Source organism: Microtus pennsylvanicus, chromosome 7 (assembly GCF_037038515.1).
Source record: "Microtus pennsylvanicus isolate mMicPen1 chromosome 7, mMicPen1.hap1, whole genome shotgun sequence".
In the NCBI taxonomy this organism is placed as follows: Eukaryota; Metazoa; Chordata; class Mammalia; order Rodentia; family Cricetidae; genus Microtus; species Microtus pennsylvanicus.
Window position 1 is genome coordinate 62,759,482 of NC_134585.1, and position 18,144 is coordinate 62,777,625.

Consider the following 18,144-nt stretch of genomic DNA (forward strand, 5'->3'; position numbering starts at 1 on the left):
CAGTCAGATCTTTGAGTTCAAGGCCGGGCTTATCTATACAGTGAGTCCAGGACAGCCAGTGCTACATAGAGAAGACCTGTCTCCAAAAAATCAGTCAGTCAGTCAGTCAGTCAAACAAACAAACAAACAGAAATAAATAAAATAAAGTAATAGTATAGGGTAGCATTTGGGAACTATCATGAAACAGGTAGCGCATATTAATAGATACTTATGAAATAGCAAAAACAAAAAGTGGGTTTTGAGTGGACTCAAGGCTTATCTCTGTCTCTCTGAGCTGTTGACCAGTCTCTTCCCTGATACTCAGTTTCTTCTTCTGTGAAGTTGTATTTTGTGGGAAGTTTGCACTGCTGTCTGGCACAAAACAGATTCAGGGAAATTTTTTTAACCCCCCTGTCTAAAACACAGTCTGCTAATGTGGAGTTGTGTAGCTGAAAATAGACAAGAGTAATGAACAATTGAGCAAGAGTTCTTCGGCAGCACAAATACTTCAACTGGAATGACCCAGAGAGATGAACATGGCTGCTGCGCAAGGACACACAAATTCATGAAGCAGTCCGTGTTTTTATCTCAGTTTTCCCATGGTCTCCTAAAGATGCTATTGCTCCTAGACAGCAGTGAGTAATTTAAATAACATGATGCTCATATTCCCAAGCTGTGGGGTGGGTGGTTTTTGGTCATTTGATGGATATTGGTCATTGTTTGGGAGGGAGAAGTGGTCACAAGTTTTTATTGATTAGGGTCAGGGAGGTGCTAGGATACTAAACAAAGGAAATTAGATTCAGGGATCTCATTCTGATAAGAAAAAGGGGGATATATGGAAATGACAGGATAAAAGGGGAGGTTATTGAATCTACTTTCAAACTAAAATAAAAAACAACTACTAGTCTCAAATATTTTACATTATGGGTTTTTGTAAATTGATACAAATTTAGGGTTATTTTTGTTATACTGTATATGTTTCTACTCTTGTTTAAGATATTTCTGTATATTGATACAAATTTAAGGTTAATTTTTACAATATATGTATTTTTCTATTCTTTTTTAAAAAATATTTATTTATTATTTATTATGTATACAATAGTCTATCTGTGTGTATGCCGAAGGCCAGAAGAGGGCACCAGACCTTATTACAGATGGTTGTGAGCCACCATGTGGTTGCTGGGAATTGAACTCAGGACCTTTGGAAGAGCAGGCAATGGTCTTAACCACTGAGCCATCTCTCCAGCCCTGTATTTTTCTATTCTTGTTAAGGTATTGTACCCATGCAACTAATTTAAAAATGTAAAGTTCTAGTCCTTGAAAGCTTGTAAGGATAATAAAGAAAAGTTAACAGTTATCTATGACAGTCAAACTTGTAGGTATTTTTTCATGGTTAAACTGTTATACTTGTAGGTAGATGGTCTTCAAACATTTCAGAGACATACAGAATATGACATTTAAGATGCTTTAAAAAATCTAAGGCTTTTCATGATAGTGAGACATGTCTGGTCCTAGCAGCACCAGTCTACTTCATAGAAGGATGATGTGTATCAACGAACTGATATATGGAGGGTTTTTTTCCATTGTGACAGAGGTAGTCATTTAGGCAAGAAATCGTCCTTGCCTTGACTGCTGACAGCATACTGTACAAACTGGAGAGGCAGGACATAAAGGAATAAGACTGATGAACTTTGCCAAGACAAGGTGCGACAGTCTTTCAAAATTCCTGCTTCACAGAAAAGTCTGACAGATATTCTGTGCCTGTAAGCAGAAGTTGGATGCCCCACCATTGCAGATGAAACTTGGGTGACTGTCCAGGAAGCCAACTATTTCTATAATTTCTACCATTTTCAAAGTTGCTTGCTTTGCACTTCTTGTTTATTGAAGTAATATTACATCCTTCTTGGGTCTCTGATAGGTGAAGATGAGATAGTTGTTATAGTTACAGTTTTGTTTTTTACCAAATCAAATTCAATAAGGAAACTTACAAAAGATGTGTAAAGTATATAAATTTGAGAGACATAAATGCTTAAATTGTTTTTCTAAGAAAATGTTTTGAGGTCTAAAAAAATACAGTAGTTTTTCAGATGTTAATGCAAATTAGGATAAAAAGTGAATTTTTCAAGGTACAAAACTTTGGACTCACCAAGATAAGATAGACTTTTCTCTGAATTTTCCATATGCAGATGAACTGGACATTCTGAATGTAAGTCTTACTTGATAATTGTTTTTATTGTTTATAGTTTTATTATATTAGAGTTAAAAACCTTTCCTTTTTGTTTAGACAAAAGGGAGAAATGTTGTGAAATAAACTTTTTGTACACTGTGAAGATGTGTCTTTGCCAAGGCACTTTCTGATTGGTTTAATAAAAAGCTGAATGGCCAATAGCTATGCGGGAAGAGGTTAGGTGGGACTTCCAGACACCGGAGAAGGAGAGGAGATGAATCTAGGTGCAGGAGAGAAGTCAGAGGACAAAGAGAGGGAACAGGAGGTACAAGATGGAAGAGGCACAATGTAAATGCTAGTGGGACAAATCTAAGGTTTAGGTTGAGCTTTCATAATTAATAGTAAGTCTCAGTGTCATTTTTTTGGTAGGCTGGTGGTCCAATAAAAAAATCTGTTTACAGTGAGTGTTTGAATGAGACCTTTGAGGCTATTATGGCATCTGATAGAAACAGCAGAAGAAGGTAGATGCACTTACCGCCCTGCTTATTCTATCATGCCCTTTGATTAAGGTAGGAAGCAAGGAGAAGAACCCAGCAAAGTTGGGGGAATTAAAGTAAAGAAACCCATACTTATGGACATACCATTAACATGAAAATGAGGCAAAATAGGATTTTCTGCTGTTAATATTGGGCTTAGAGATGAAGGTACTTGTCCCAGAGCTAAACTGTAAAGCTTTATTCAATAAAAAAATTTTAAAAAAAAAACCAGCCTGAGGTAATGCACACCTATAATCTTAGTACTCAGGATTTAAAGCCAGGAAGGTCAGGAGTTCAAAGTCAGATTGAGCTACAGGAGAACCTACCACAAAATTCAAACTCAATAAAGCAGATTTAACAGTATTGCTTGTTACTATTTTGAATAAAAGGAAAAGTACTGCAAGTTTTTAATTATAATTTAGCCAGTTGTGGTGGCATGCCCCTTTAATCCCAATACTTGAGAGGTAGAGGTAAGTGGGTCTTTGAGTTTGAAGTCATTCTATTCTATATAAGTAGTTCCAGGCCAATCAGGACCACAAAGAGAAACCCTATTTCAAAAACAAACAATAAAAGCTTTTATTATATAAGTATAAACTTTTATAATTATAAATCTTTGTAGCAGAAATCCCACCTTTTTAGAATATCAGCTGCCTTTAATGTGCTGTAGACCCAAGTCAGCACCCCTCACTTTCAGACATGAACCCCAGATGGTGCATTCTTTTAACCCCAGCACTCAGGAGCCTGGAGCAGGAGGCTTCTGAGTTCAAGGACAGCCTGCAGGAGACTCTGATTCACAGAGGGGTTGAGATAAGAGATAGAATATTTAAATAAGTTTTACTCTTTATCAGAAGTATAGCCATCTAAGCCAGGCTTGGTGGAACACATCTTTAATTTCAGAATTTCAGTAGCAGAGGCAGGTGGATCTCTGTGAATTCGAGGCTAGTTTAGTCTATAATGTGAGTTCCAGAACAGGCAGGACACAGAGAAACTATGTCTCAATAAACAAACAAACAAATAAAATCAACCAAAACAAAAAAGTATTGCCATCTATCGATATGATCAATATGGAAAATTACCAGATAATGCGATTAAAATAGTGCTAGGGTTATGAAGTGCACTATCAAGCCTGGTTTATGCAGTGTTGAGGACTGAATCCTGGGCATGCATGCAAGGCAAGCACTGTCCCTACTATGTTACAACTCCAGCACTGTTTTCTTGTCTTTTAATCTTAAATCTTAAATAGTGTCAGGATAGTCAAAGTTGCATGGAGTGGGACTTCTGATTACAAAAGTTTGTGACCAGGTAGCTCCTGTGTTTATATTTTCTTAATTAATTATTGAGCTGGCTTCTTCTCATTTCCAGATACTTTTCCTGTTTTATTTATGGTTTTATTGCTGTGAAGAGACACTGTGACCACTGTAACTCTTATAAAGCAAAACATTTAATTGGTGCTGCCTTACAGTTCAGAGGTTTAGTTCATCATTATGATGGGAAACATGGCAGTGTGCAGACTGACGTGGTACTGGAGGAGCTGAGAATTCTATGAGAGAGTTCTTGATCCATAGGCATCAGGAAAGAGACTAAGCCACACTATGCCTCAAAGTCTGTCTGACAGTGCCACTCACTATGGGCCAAGTATTCAAACATAGGAATCTATGGAGGCCATTTTTAGTCAAACCACCACACTTGCCATTAAATGAGCACAATTAACGCCCAATAATATTGACTTCAAAACAGATGAATTTTGGAATTACAGAGTAAGTAATGCTTTTTTGTAACAAGGTCACTTTCAATAATAAGTAAAATTCAAAATAATATTTGCACATGAAATATTAAGAGAGAAGGTTGAAAAGAAACAGAAGTAGCATATATAAGGTTTTAAGATTGTGAATCTAGGGAGATTGTTCAGTGGTTAAGAGCACACACTGCTTTTGTAGAGGACCTGTGTTTATTTTCCAGCACTCATCTTAGGTGGTTCATAACCACCTATAACTCCAGTCCAAGTGATCTTACACCCTCTTCTGGCTTTCTCAGGCAGCCAGCACACACATAATGTAGATACCTACATGCAGGCAAAATAGCCATGCACATAAAATAAAACTGAAAAGAAGAAAAGATTGTGAATCAAAGCAGATGCAGTAACGCTAACCTGCTTCTTCCTAATGAGCGACTTATGTAGCAGGATTGCTGTGAGTTCAAGACCAGGCTAGACTATAACCAGCAACTACAACTGTCTCAAAACATGGAGGTGGGACAGGGAGCAAGCAAAAATCCTCTTCCTTCTCTTCCATCCATCTTCTCTTTTTCCATCTTTCGAAGACTAGCTTCAACAAAAATCGTACAGGGTAGGAGTGTGAGGATTAGAATTATTAAGCAAAAGGAACAGAGATATGAGAGAAATAAGAGACAGAAACACAGAACAGCATCGGGAGGAGCATTCAGTGAATACTGAATTTGCCTCATTTATTTTCCACATGCTCATGTATTTCACTCCAAAAGGGGAAGGGGAGGCAAAAGACTTTATTAGCATGATATAAGGAATAGACTTGAATTCTCTGATCTAGATGGAGCTGATCCACCTCTATACCCAAAATACTAATTAACCACACCCTAGGTCAGAATCTCTCATTAGTAGTCACACCTGTTGTCAACAACATTGAGAGAGCAAAAATAAGCTCAAACTTTTGACCTCCAGTCAAGGAGGAACAAGCTCACAACTGTGGGTCCCCACATCCGTCCATCCCTCCCTCCATTCCCACTTCCCTGTGTAGCTCAGACTGATGTTGAACCTGCCACCCTCCTGCCTTAGCCTTCCAGAAACAGGAAATTATATGTGTGTGTGTGTGTGGGGGGGAGTGTTAGGCACAAAATGATGTGAAAAAAACGAGGCCACAGGTGTGCACAGTGGTATGCGCTCATTTCTGTCCTCACTTCACCTTCCTTACCTTTGGTATCCTCGCTGAGGGAGGATGGGCTTTGATTTTTGGAAAGCAGCACTAACTTGGAAGAGGAAGGTTTGCAAAATGGCTCATTCCCATAGGATTTCCCTAGTTGAGAGCTGCCCTCTGGGACTCTCATGATTTGTGGTTTTTGCTGTTTCTGGTTCTCACTGCAAACCTGGTTCCTTGCTCATCCTACAGTACTGAAAGCAGTTTTGACTCTGACCCTAGAGGGTGTACCTAGGCGACAGATGGTCAAAGCTTATTACTTCCTGCACCCGACTGGGTTTTCAACAGTCTTAGAGCTCTTTATCTTCTCCCCACAGCTTCAGTGGTAAGAGAGTGTTGCCTAGGCAATTCATTCAATTTTTTTCATTCACTCACCCTGTATCATAAGAAAGAAGTGTATGTGTGTGTGTGTGTGTGTGTGTGTGTGTGTGTGTGTGTGTGTGTGTATTTGAAAGGAAAGAGTGTTAATATGTAGCTATCCCAAATTGGCTTCAAACTTCAGTGACATTCACCTCAGCCACTTGAGTTCTGGGATCATGAGGGCATGTACTATCATGCTTACTTGCATAGGTATTTATTTATTTTAGTGCATTTTATTTATGTAGTGTGTGTATATGCACATGTGCTCGTGTGTGTGTGTGTGTGTGTAGGTCAAAAGAAAAACTTGTAGGAATTGATTCTGGGTATCAGGGATGGAACTTTGGTTGTTAGGCTTACCAGCAAATGGCTTCCCCCTTGAGCAATCTTACAAAAGGGAATTTCTCTGTTGCTTTTCTTATTTCTTTCTCATTTATATAGTTTTTTTTCTTGTCAGTCCTGGAGATGAAACCTAGGAACTTGCTCATGTTAAGAAACCATTCGAAGGGCTGGAGAGATGGCTCAGTGGTTAAGAGCACTGACAGTTCTTCCAGAAGATCTGGGTTCAATTCTTAGCACCCACATTGCAGCTTACAACTGTCTGTAGCTCCAGTTTCAGGGCACCTGACACCTTCACAGACATATACACAGGCAAAACACCAATGCAAATAAAAATAAAAAACTTTAAAAAAGAAAGCATTCTGCCTCTGAGCTACATCCCAATCCATATTTTATATACATACTTCCTTTTTAAATTTTTTTAAAAAATTAAGTACTTTATACGATTAAAATATCTTACATCTATCAAATGGTTTATAGAAAAGAGTCATTTCCAACTCTATAATTAGGCAAGGTCATTTTGGCCATGTAGATGTGATATTATGTGCATTTTTCAGATGCCTACTCTGACTTCACATGGACAGTGAAGGAATATACCACACAACACATCCAGATATAGTGCATTTGGACTTCAGTGACTCAGGCAGCCACACTTCCCTTGTTGTTCAGTGAGTTAGGTACAGAGTCTCTGTCCTGGCCCGCAGAAGCATCCCTGCTGGCCTGCAGGAATTCTGGAGCTCAATCTTTAATACTCATCTACTTTAGCATCTAGAGTACTAGGTTTATAGGCTGTAACTCATGGACTATAATCTCAATATAAACACAGATTACAATCTGTACCTTAGAAAATCACTCCATAGAAAATCCAGTAATTAGCTGTTATTTGTCCCTGTTTTATAGGCAAAAAGGGGGCACTGAACAGTGTACTATTTCCATGTAGGTAGTCAAGTGGTAAAGTGTTGACTGAGGTTTCTGTCCTGCCCGGTTCCTGCAATCGTTAAGTCCCAAAGAAATCACGCAGAGGTCTACATTAATCATAAACTGGTTGTTATAACTTATTTTAGCCCATTATTCTTGTCTGTGTTAACCAAATGGCTCAGTACCTTTTTCAGTGAGGCAGTCACATCTTGCTTCTTCTGTGGCCGGGTCACAACTGTAGAGGAATGGGCTTCCTTCTTCCCAGAATTCTCCTGTTCTCTTTGACCTGCCTCTACTTCCTGTCTGCTTATCCCGCCTATACTTCCTGCCTGGCTACTGGCCAATCAGTGTTTATTTAAAATATGATTGACAGAATACAGATCATTGTCCCACACCAGTAAAGCAGTATTGGATTTAAGGTTCCCTGCATGATGAAAGGAGGATGCCCACATGGAATCACAGGGGATATATATATGGGCCAGCTGGTCTCATCCCAGGCTCACTACCTGGTAGTGATCTTGTTGGCTGTCATCATAGGCCTATTCAACTAAGCTTCATTGCCTAGCAGCTCTCTGTGACTGGGTGTTTTGGAAGACTGTGACTTGGTAGCCCACTGATGCCACTTGTCTCCTCTTCTTACAGGTGGTTGTGCTACTGTAATGTACCACAGTTCTGTGACAGCCTACCTCGGTATGAAACCACAAAGGTGTTTGGGAGAACATTGCTTCGCTCAGTCTTTACCATCATGAGACGACAACTCCTGGAGCAAGCCAGACAGGAAAAAGACAAGCTGCCTCTTGAGAAACGCACATTAATCCTCACACATTTCCCAAAGTAAGGGGGTCTACTTGTGGGCTTTTGCTTTATCCTGCTCTGAGGTTGTGGAGAACATGCCAAAGTCTACTTAAATCACTAAAATCATGCACATCAGGGAAAGTGTCTGGAGAGGAAGAAGGACTTTCCGTTCCCAGATTTCTCAGCTTTCCATACAGCAAGCCTGTACTTACTTTGTTTTTATTTGTTCATAGTTTTTGAGACCCTAGCTGTCTTTAAACTCACTATATGGACCAGGCTGGCATTAAACTCACAGATATCTGCCTGCCCTCCTGAATGCTGGGGTTAAAGGTATATACCACCACTTCTGTCTTAGTTAGGGTTTCTAGTGCTGTGATGAGACACTATGACCATAGAAACTCATAAAGGAAAGTGTTTAATTGGGGCTGGCTTACAGTTTCAGAGGTTTAGTCTATTATCATTGTGGTAAGAAGCATGGCAGTATGCAGGTAGATATGGTGCTGGAGAAGGAGCTGAGAGTTCTCATCTTTACCCTCAGGTAGAAGCAACTGTGTACCACAGTGAGTGTAGCTCGAACATAGGAAACCTCAAAACCTGTCCCCCTATACTTCTTCCAACAAAGTGACACCTACTCCAACAAAGCCAAGCCCCCTAATAGTGTCACTCGCTTTGGGATCCATTTTCTTTCAGAACACCCCTAACATCTGACTAGCACTTGTTAAGTTAATTAAATTTCTTTGACAATTTCTTATATGTATATGATGCATTTTTATTGCTCTGACCTCTACTCTCTTTTATTGCACACCCCTCTTCTATACTAGTTTATTTTCCATATTCACACATTCTTTGTCCTTCTATGTTCTACTCAGAGTGTCTGTGTGACCATGGGGTTGGAACTATCCGTTGTATTCTGTGGGTTCACCAGTGGACACAGCTGAAGCCAATGTCTCCTCACCCCCAGCATCTGTCAGTACCAATAGTTTTTTGTGACTGACTGGAGAGAGGGCCAGTCTTGTGCAGTCACAGCCTTTATATGGCTCTATGTATTTCAGCTACCTCAGTGTTAAAGATGGATGAGAGAGAGCATGTAGGTGCTGTTTCTGTCCATTCTGGGGGTGCAGAAGAACCTAGGTAATCCTCTCTGAGCCCTGGTGAAGTTCACCCTATGTAAAGCAAGCTGCCAGAGCTGGGGAGGAAGCTTCCTCCTCTGAACTGTTGCTTCGAGAATGCACACTCTCTGTGACTCTTGGATCTTGCTTTGCTGATATGGTATAGAAAAGGAAATTTGGGCTGGGCAGTGGTGGTGCATGCCTTTAATCCCAACACTTGGGAGGCAGAGGCAGGTGGATCTCTGTGAGTTTGAGGCCAGCCTGGTCTACAAGAGCTTTTTCCAGGACAGGCTCTAAAGCCACAGAGAAACCCTGTCTCGAAAAACAATACAAAAAAAAAAAAAAAAAAAGGAAATTTGAGTGCTACTTTCTGGATTCTGGACCTTGAGGCCATAAGAATTTTCTTTCCTCAAACCTCAGGCCTCACACATTGGGTATGTAGTCTGCCAGTGAGATCCATCCTCAGGTTAGAACCCTGAGTCTATTCTAGGAAAGAGGATGCCTACTGGAGAGGAACTAAGTGTGGCTACAGCTCATGGCTTGTTGAGCAAGGACCACACTACATGAATGACCAATACACAATACGGTTGGGTTTCAGGGGGTGGATGGAAAATTTTTTTAAAAAAAATTCTGCCGAGGTTGGTGCACAGTGGAAAAAAAGTAAAGATTCGAGAGCTACCAGGAGTGACGAGGCATTTCTTTCTTCCCTGTCCTACCAGGAGTAACATATTTCCTTCCTCTTGAACTGAAAACTCTCCATTTGGAACACACTAGGAGAGGCAGTTTTGTATTCTTTGATCAAAGATTATTGAAATTTTGCTTGTGGGAAACTAATATTTGGATTTCTTTGATTTTTTAATTATGTGTACACACATCTGTATGTGGTCTGTGTATGTAAGCACGAATAGCTGAGAAGACCAGAAGTGCTTGGTTTGGCTAGAGCTGGAATTGTAGGCAGTTGTGAGTACTTGATGTGGGTTCAGGGAATAGAATTTGACTCTTCTTTACAAGATCAATATATTTTCTTAACTGCTGAACCTTATGTTTAGCCACAGAAAAACTGAATTTTTATTATCAAGATATTGTTATTGAGTTACCCAATTTGTGTTTTAGGAAAGATGTTAACAGTTCTTGGGTTTTTTGTTTGTTTGTTTTAAATATTTATTTATTTATTATGTATACAATATTTTGTCTGTGTGTATGCCTGCAGACCAGAAGAGGGCACTAGACCCCATTAAAGATGGTTGTGAGCCACCATGTGGTTGCTGGGAATTGAACTCAGGACCTTTGGAAGAGCAGGCAATGAATGCTCTTAACCTCCGAACCATCTTTCTAGCCCAACAGTTCTTGTTTTGAGAGAAGATCTCAGTCTGTAGTCTAGGCTAGCTGTGAACTCAGAGTTTTTCTCTACATAAGCCAGCCTTCGTAGTGGTGGGATTACAGGTGTTTATCACCAAATCTGGCTCTAAACATACTTTTCTAAAATTTAAGAATAAGTTAGGTACTGAGTTGGGAGGTAGGGATCAACTAAATTGAAATGTGTCAAAACTGTATGTGGGAACCTGTTACTTTGTAAGCTGATTTGAAAAATAAAAGTAAGGGAGAAAAAAATGCACTAAGCAGAAAGGTTCAAGGACTGGGGGTGTCCCTCAATGACAGAGTTTTTGTCTCCCGGGGTTTTTATCCCCAACATTACATGTGCTTATATGCTCAAGTGCACACACACACATGCACACATACAACAACAACAACAATAGAAATCTTTTTCTGATTAAGATTACAGAACTCTCCTTGACTGCTGGATCCTAATCCAAAGGCTGACGAAGGAAATGCTGTGGCTAGTGGTCAAGGGCTTGAACCAAGTACTCAACATTTACAGTATCAACTTTTTCTAAGATGAGATGAAGGCATGCTCAGCAGGAAGCAAAATTCCAGCCATGAAATGTATAGGATTCCAGACGAACATCTAAGTTGCATGCTACCCCAGCTAGAAAGTGTGTGGTTCTGATTATGCAGCATCACAGAGGTCATGTCTCAGGCTTTGAAAGCTCCTTTCCTCCATTTTAAAGCCATCTCACACTTAATGTTTCTAATTTGCCACTTAAGGAGCGTTCTGCCTTCAGAGGGTAGCTGTCTGTCTCTGTCAAGGCACATAGAGGGAACCTGAGTCCCATACCTATTGTAGTGCTAATGGAGAAATTTAATTACTTTGTATAGTGGCAGTTTTATTAGTTTGTATAATAACAGTAAAATTATTTTTGCCCTTTGTAGACATTTGCTAATTATAGTGTGTTGTTCGCTCAGCTCACAGTTCTGGCATGTCTGTGTGCTGAACTGAGAAATCAATGCTGCTCTTTTTCCTTCTTCTGTTACTAATGATAAAAATACCACTCACGTCTTTCAAATCTCTTTTCATAGCACATGACAACATTGGAGGCGGTTTATACATATAGTTTTGGCTATTAACCCAGGTGCATTTGAACTTGGCCATATATGCCAGATGGAGATCTAGTACCTATTTCCCCTATAGAACCTATTTCTCTGGTTTGTTCCTAAATTTCATACCCTTCTTCCTATCTTTATATGTTGCTTTTTCTTTCATTACTTGCCTTTATTTATTTATTTATTTATTTAAATTTCTTTATCTCTCATGTATTACATCCTGACCCCAGCTTCCCCTCCCTCCAAACCTCCCAGTTTTCCCTTTCCTCCATATTATTTATTTCTTGAAACAGAGTCTAACTATCTAGCCTTGATTTCTTGCTGGTCTGGAACTTTCTATGTAGACCAGGCTGCCTTGAACTTACATAGATCCACCTGCCTCTGCCTCCCAAGTGTTGTGATGAAAGGCTTGTACCCAGCTCTTATTAATTTTGCAGTTCTGAGACTGAATTTAAGGCTTCTTCATACATGTTAGCCATATCCCTAGCCTTTCCCCCCTTTCCCTCCTTTTTTCTTTTGTGTGTATGGAAAAAAGTAATGTGGTAACATTGGGGTATCTTGCTTTTGACCTCCAAAACTTGAGATATATTTATAGTGGGTTGAGGAGTGAGTTAGTACTCACCATCGGTCTCAACTCACACCCTGCCGTTTGGTAGTCAAGGGTGCACCTTACATGTTTCCATGGGTGCAGTGGATTCTATTTATAGTAACTAAGCACATCAATACCTCACAACACTGTCAAGTAGTAAGAGATGTGTTCAGATGCGCTAAGGAGATATGTAACTCACAGCGTGATCCGTTATTCAGAATGAAGTTCCAGAAGCTACAGAAGCAGTGCAGGTAGGTACCTAGTCAGGACACAACAGCATTGGTGGCATCTTCTGGGAGGCTCACCGAGGATGCATCTGGTCAGTGTATTAGTACTCTGTAGCCAGTGTCCTACCAAGTGAGGCAGGAGTGAAAGGAGAGGTTTGTAGAAACACTTTCCTCTATTTCAATAGACAGAAATGGCCATCTGAAATCATCACTTGAGTCTTAATTCCAATACACATTATGGTTGAAGTAGAAACCCTGTCCTAGGGTGGTTGCTACAAGTGACTGAGGCTTTTTGATTCTGGTAACAAAGGTTTATTTTTATCTATTTAAAATGTTTTTATTTTATTTTGTTTTATTTTTTTTGTGTGTGTGGATGTTTTGCCTGAGTTTCTTTTGGTGTACCTTGTGCATGCATGGTATCCATGGAAGTTGGAAGAGGGCATCAGATCTTCTGAAACTGACATTATAGATGTTTGTGAGCCACCATGTAGGTGCTCAGAATGAACCACCCAGCCATTTTTCCTACCTATATCTTTTAATTAAATGTTGTCATTATTTCTTTGAGAATTTCATGTATTTTGATCACATCCATCCCCACCAACTCCTCCCAGATCCACCCCTACCTCTCTACTACCCTTTATGTCTTCTTTTGTCTTTAAATGACCCACGGAGTCCATTTGTCCTGCCCTTATACTTTTCTGGGGTTTTTTGTTTGTTTGTTTTTTTGATACAGGGTTTCTCTGTAACTTTGAAGCCTGTCCTGGAGCTAGCTCTTGTAGAGATCTGCCTGCCTCTGCAGGGATTAAAGGCGTGTGCCACCACGGCCCAACACCCCTTATACTTTTCATTGTGGGACTATCTACTGGAGCTTGGTTGATTTACCAGGAGACACGGCCTTAAAACTGACTTTCCCTTTCCCAGAAGCCATCAACTGTCAAATGACCTTTCAGCTGGGGTGGAGACTGTGAGAGCCCTGACCTCTCTCCAACCTGAAATCCTGACTGCCTTGATCTAGCCAGAGTGCAGTTATATTGTCATGTCCAGAAGACAGTGTCTTGCTGTATTGCCTCAGTCCTCAGTCTTTCTGACGTCTAGCCCTTACCTCCTTCTTGTTCCCTCTTCTAAGATGGTCTCTGAGCCTTGGGGAATACTTGCCAGCCCTCCTTAGCCTCATTCCCCAAGGGAAAGGTGAGTAGGCTATCTTCCATTCTGCAACCCCACAACACAGGACAATCAGGCACGATAGGGGTCAAGTCAAAGCAGGAACTCAGTTTACTACTGTGAGCGTCAGCTTATATAGGTTACGTGACATCGTGTGATGTGGGGGTTCCTCCAGCCAATAAGAGACAGCTAAGCCCTCCCTCTGACTAGAGGGGCGTCTACCTAGATTTTACTGTCTCATCCTCAGCAGCTTTGAGACTATCCCTCAAACTCAAGCCAGGCTTTTCTCTGTCCTACAGGCCTCAAAGTACAGGTCCTGAGATAATTTTGGCCCAACAAATACTTATCATTTTTAGAAGGTCACTCTTGTTTTTTGTTGTTGTTTTTTGTTTGTTTGTTTTGTTTTGATTTTTTTTTTGTGTGTGTGTGTGCCTAGGTTTCTGTCCATGTTGGAAGAAGAAGTGTATAGTCAAAACTCTCCTATCTGGGATCAGGATTTTCTGTCAGCCTCTTCCAGAACCAGCCCACTAGGAATCCAAACAGGTACCTTTCCTTTTACATAAATCGGAGAGCAACCAGGAAGATCAAGTCACAGTGTTAGCTGTTATTCCCTTTGTATTTATTCGAGTTTCTCATAAGGAAATGGATGCTTAGAGCCAATAAGTCTTGTGTATGCATTACCCTAACTCACATTATGGTGCTGTGTATTTGTTGATGAGCAGCACAAGCACAAACACAAACCAAGCAGGTACGGCCACATTAAGGACAGGAAATCTTGGTTTGCGTAGTCCAGTTAGTGGAGGATCAAATTCCAGGAAGTTCAGCTCTGTCATGAAATGCTGGCCTTTTGAAGATACTTATTCTATTAGTATTCATTTTCTTTTTGTTGATGTAATAAAATGCTCTGACAAAAAGCAATCTAGGAGATAAAGGGTTTATTTTGGCTTGTAATTCCAGAGGAATAAGTCTATCGTGACCAGGAAACGTGCAACAGGTAGGGGAAGGCATGGTGGCAGACACAGGAAGCTGGCTGATCACATTTCATCATCACACAGAAAGGCAAGAGAGAGAAAAACAGGGGTCGGGCTATAAAATATCAAAGCCTTGTTCCAGTGAGGGTACTTCCTCCATCAAAGGTCCACTTCGTAATGATTCTATCACTTCCCAAAACACCAGTCTTAACTAGAGACCAGTTGTTCAACTCCATGAGCCTATTGGGGCTATTTTACATTGTAACCACAAGAGCAGTCAGTAGTAAGCTATGCCCAGAAATCAAGCTTCAGTCTGTTTTTTTCAGCTGTGATATCTGTTTTATGAAGAATGGTGGGATGGTGGGCAGAAGAAGGTTATCCTGGTTTCAGTATGTAAAGTACTTCTCAGTGTGACCAGGTTGTTCTTGCTATTGTCTTTATCAGTGCCAAGTTCCTCTTTATAATATACTAGGAATTTTGCCAGACATATACAGTTGGGGTAAGTATTCCTACTTAGTTTTTTGGTGAAAGATCTCTGGAAAATATCTTTGTATGAAAACCCCTTTTACCTCTGTCAGATTAAATTCCTCCCCTTCTGGTCAGGTTACTGCCATATCACTAGGTAGACAAGGCAGAGGTTTTCTCTGTAGCTAAGGTTGTACCCTTAAGCTAGATCATACACTCTGGTGGAACATGAAGCCAGTCAGAAGGGAGCCATTTTCTCTTGCTGTAATTACAACGTGTTCTTTGTTGGGAAAGTGGTATGTGCTCACCTCCATTGCCATGTCTATATGCTACAGTGATAAACGGCTGTCATCATGATGGTGCTGGGGTTCTGTAGGCTGCTCCAGTATATCAGCTACTCCAGTATGTCAGCTACTCCAGTGTCTCCTGAATCTCTCCAGCCTGTGTTTACATTGCTTCTCTATATTTTGAGATCCAGAAGCCTGTCTGCAGCTTTACTCTTGAGCACATTTTATAGGTATAGAGGAAGGCATAATCTTTTCTTGTTTCTCAGACTAGCCTTAAACTCTTGGGCTCAAGCAAGTTTCTGCCAAGTATCTGGGACTGCAGTTGCTGCTGTACCCCATTTTTGTTGTGATTCAGTTGCCTACAGCTAGAAGTGTCAGGGGTTGGTGGCTTATTGTCACTAGGCTTGCTTATTCTATTGCCTGACTTGGCTACTGGGAACATCTGCAGAATGAACCACTACTCCCAGGAAACCTGATTGAATGAACTCTTTGGGTACCTGTGCTATAGAGTTACTGAAAATATTCACTACCTACCCCCTCTCACTTCTTTAGCTACAAATCAGTGGCATACCCAGGAAAGCGGCATACCACAATGTATAATGGAAACCACCAAATAAACCACAGTTTATTTGGAAATAAACCTCTGGTGTATAGAGCAGTTACCAGCTCAATACTACAAGGCATTCTAGCCTTAGGATTTGACACACTTACAATAAATAAGAATTGCTTCCCTCCAATTCACTTTTCATGTGTGTGTGCTCTCTGCCTTCACACACACACACACACACACACACACACACACATACACACACAGAGAGAGAGAGAGAGAGAGACAGACAGACAGACAGACAGACAGACACACACACCCTTCATTATATCCCTGCTGTATCCATTTTTCTGTTGTTATGATATAACACCTTGACCAAAACCAACTTATAGAGGGAAGAGTTTATTTTGGCTTATGGTTTCAGAGGGCAAGAGTCCATCATTCCTGGGATGGAATGGAAGCTGGTGGCAGGAACAGAAAGCTGACCAATCATGTTTCATTTTTATAGGAAGCAGAGAAGGCAGGAAGGGAGTGGGGTGAGACTGCAAGCTTCCAAAGCCTGCCTTCAGTGAAGTACTTTCTTCAGCAAACCCACACCTAAGTATTAAATACCCTCTCCAAACTGCACCGCCAGCCTTGGATGAGATATAAAGGAGCCCATGGGGAACTTTTCTCATTCAAACTACCACACATACTGTATTATGTATTTTCTCAAAAATCAATACACAGTTACAAATATTCCCACTTATGAACTCCTCTCAGAGCAAATCACATTTTCTTCTATGGAAACAGTGTTCTTGTTAAAGCCAATAAGTGAATCTGGATGCAGTGTTTTGTAGTGGATAGGCTGCCTATAATTTTGCCTCCTTTCTCAGTAAAATAGCATACTCCTAGTTTCAATCACTGCTGGAGGCTGGGGATAAGGCTTGTGCACTTCTGTTGGCACAGGGCTTGCTTGTTAACTTGGAGTCCCCTGGCTTTCTTCACTTTTAGGAACATTCTCACGCGAACAACTTTAGGCTCTGTCAATACCCCACCGTTCTCCCCACAAAGTTTAGCCTCCATACTCAATCTTCCTTTAATTAGTTTTATCACAATGACTACCATAGTGATTTATTTACCGAATGACTGATTAGATTTTTTTTTAAGAAAGAGCAAACATCCATCCTTCTTTACTTCCTGGTGTCCATCTGTATGAAAAGAGCTGGACATTCTTTACTCACTACTTTATCAGTGTGGGCTTGGATACATTCTAAATCTGTTCGGTGATTTCTAATCCCCGACTCTCTAGTATCTTGATGCTCTGTGGCTTTACTTTAGCATGGCTTTATGGTGCTGGGCAGTCATAGGATGGCCTCATCATCTCATGTGTACTTGGCTTCTTTTCTAAGAGAAGAATCATCTAACATCTGTTCTTTCTTCTCTTGGGGCAGTGATCAGTCCTCCTGTTACTGGGACAGCATCTTTCTGTACAAATGCCTCTTCCCATGAGCAGATCAATGGAGATAGAACAAGTCCTGGTTGCAGAGGTCCTTCTGGGCTTGAAGCAAACCCAGGTAAGCTATGGAGGGAGTAGATTGTGTAGCTCACACTGGGAACTCAGTCATCAGCAGAGTCCTGAACTACATTCAGGCCCACTCACAGTTATGTTCTTATGACTTTAATGGCTGGATGCCACTTTGCTTTAGACTTTGGGGATGTACTACTGTGTCATTAACAAACCCACAGTGCAGAACTGTTGCTATAAAAACTTGTACTGGGTGATGATAGCACACACTTTTCAACCCAGCACTCAAGTGTCAGAAGCAGGTGGATCTCTCAGAGTTGGAGGTCAGCCTGGTCTACATGTCCAGTGCTACACAGAGAATCTCTGTTTCATTAAACTTAAACAACCAACTTGTCATTACAGCACCCATGTGGTATGTCCTTTGGCAGTCATCGAATTTCATTCAGCTAGCCTCAGAACTCTGAGGTCTCATTTTGGGTTTGGCTTGGCTAAAGCACTTAATGGGAAACAACTTTCCTCCATGTGTATCTCTTCCTTCTCTGGGGACATTGCATTACACACAGCATGTTCTTCTGGCAGTGGCATCACCTCAGGTTTGTTTGAGGTACACGGTGCTGTCTTTAGGCAGCACTCCTTGTTGCTGCTCAGCCCACAGCCCTTATAGTGAGTGCACTTTTAAAAAAAAAACTGTTTTCTGTCTTGAGATGGATGATTCATTCTGGCATCAAAAGAAATCAGATAGATACACATGGAGTCACAGTGGGGGAGAAATGAAGAAATGCCATTGTCAGTTCCTTCAA

At 40.7% G+C, this 18,144-nt stretch overlaps 1 protein-coding gene and 1 pseudogene across 1 annotated transcript in view; both read left to right on the top strand.

Moving 5' to 3' along the window:
• Nucleotides 1-18,144, top strand: part of Kat2b (lysine acetyltransferase 2B) — a 123,042-nt gene that overhangs the window by 59,563 nt on the left and 45,335 nt on the right. The window contains exons 6-8 of the mRNA XM_075980981.1: nt 7,887-8,078; nt 14,004-14,110; nt 17,271-17,393. Of these exons, the coding sequence (XP_075837096.1) occupies nt 7,887-8,078; nt 14,004-14,110; nt 17,271-17,393 (422 nt within the window). The remainder of the gene's footprint in view (nt 1-7,886; nt 8,079-14,003; nt 14,111-17,270; nt 17,394-18,144) is intronic.
• LOC142855165 (U6 spliceosomal RNA) lies at nt 464-564 on the top strand (annotated as a pseudogene).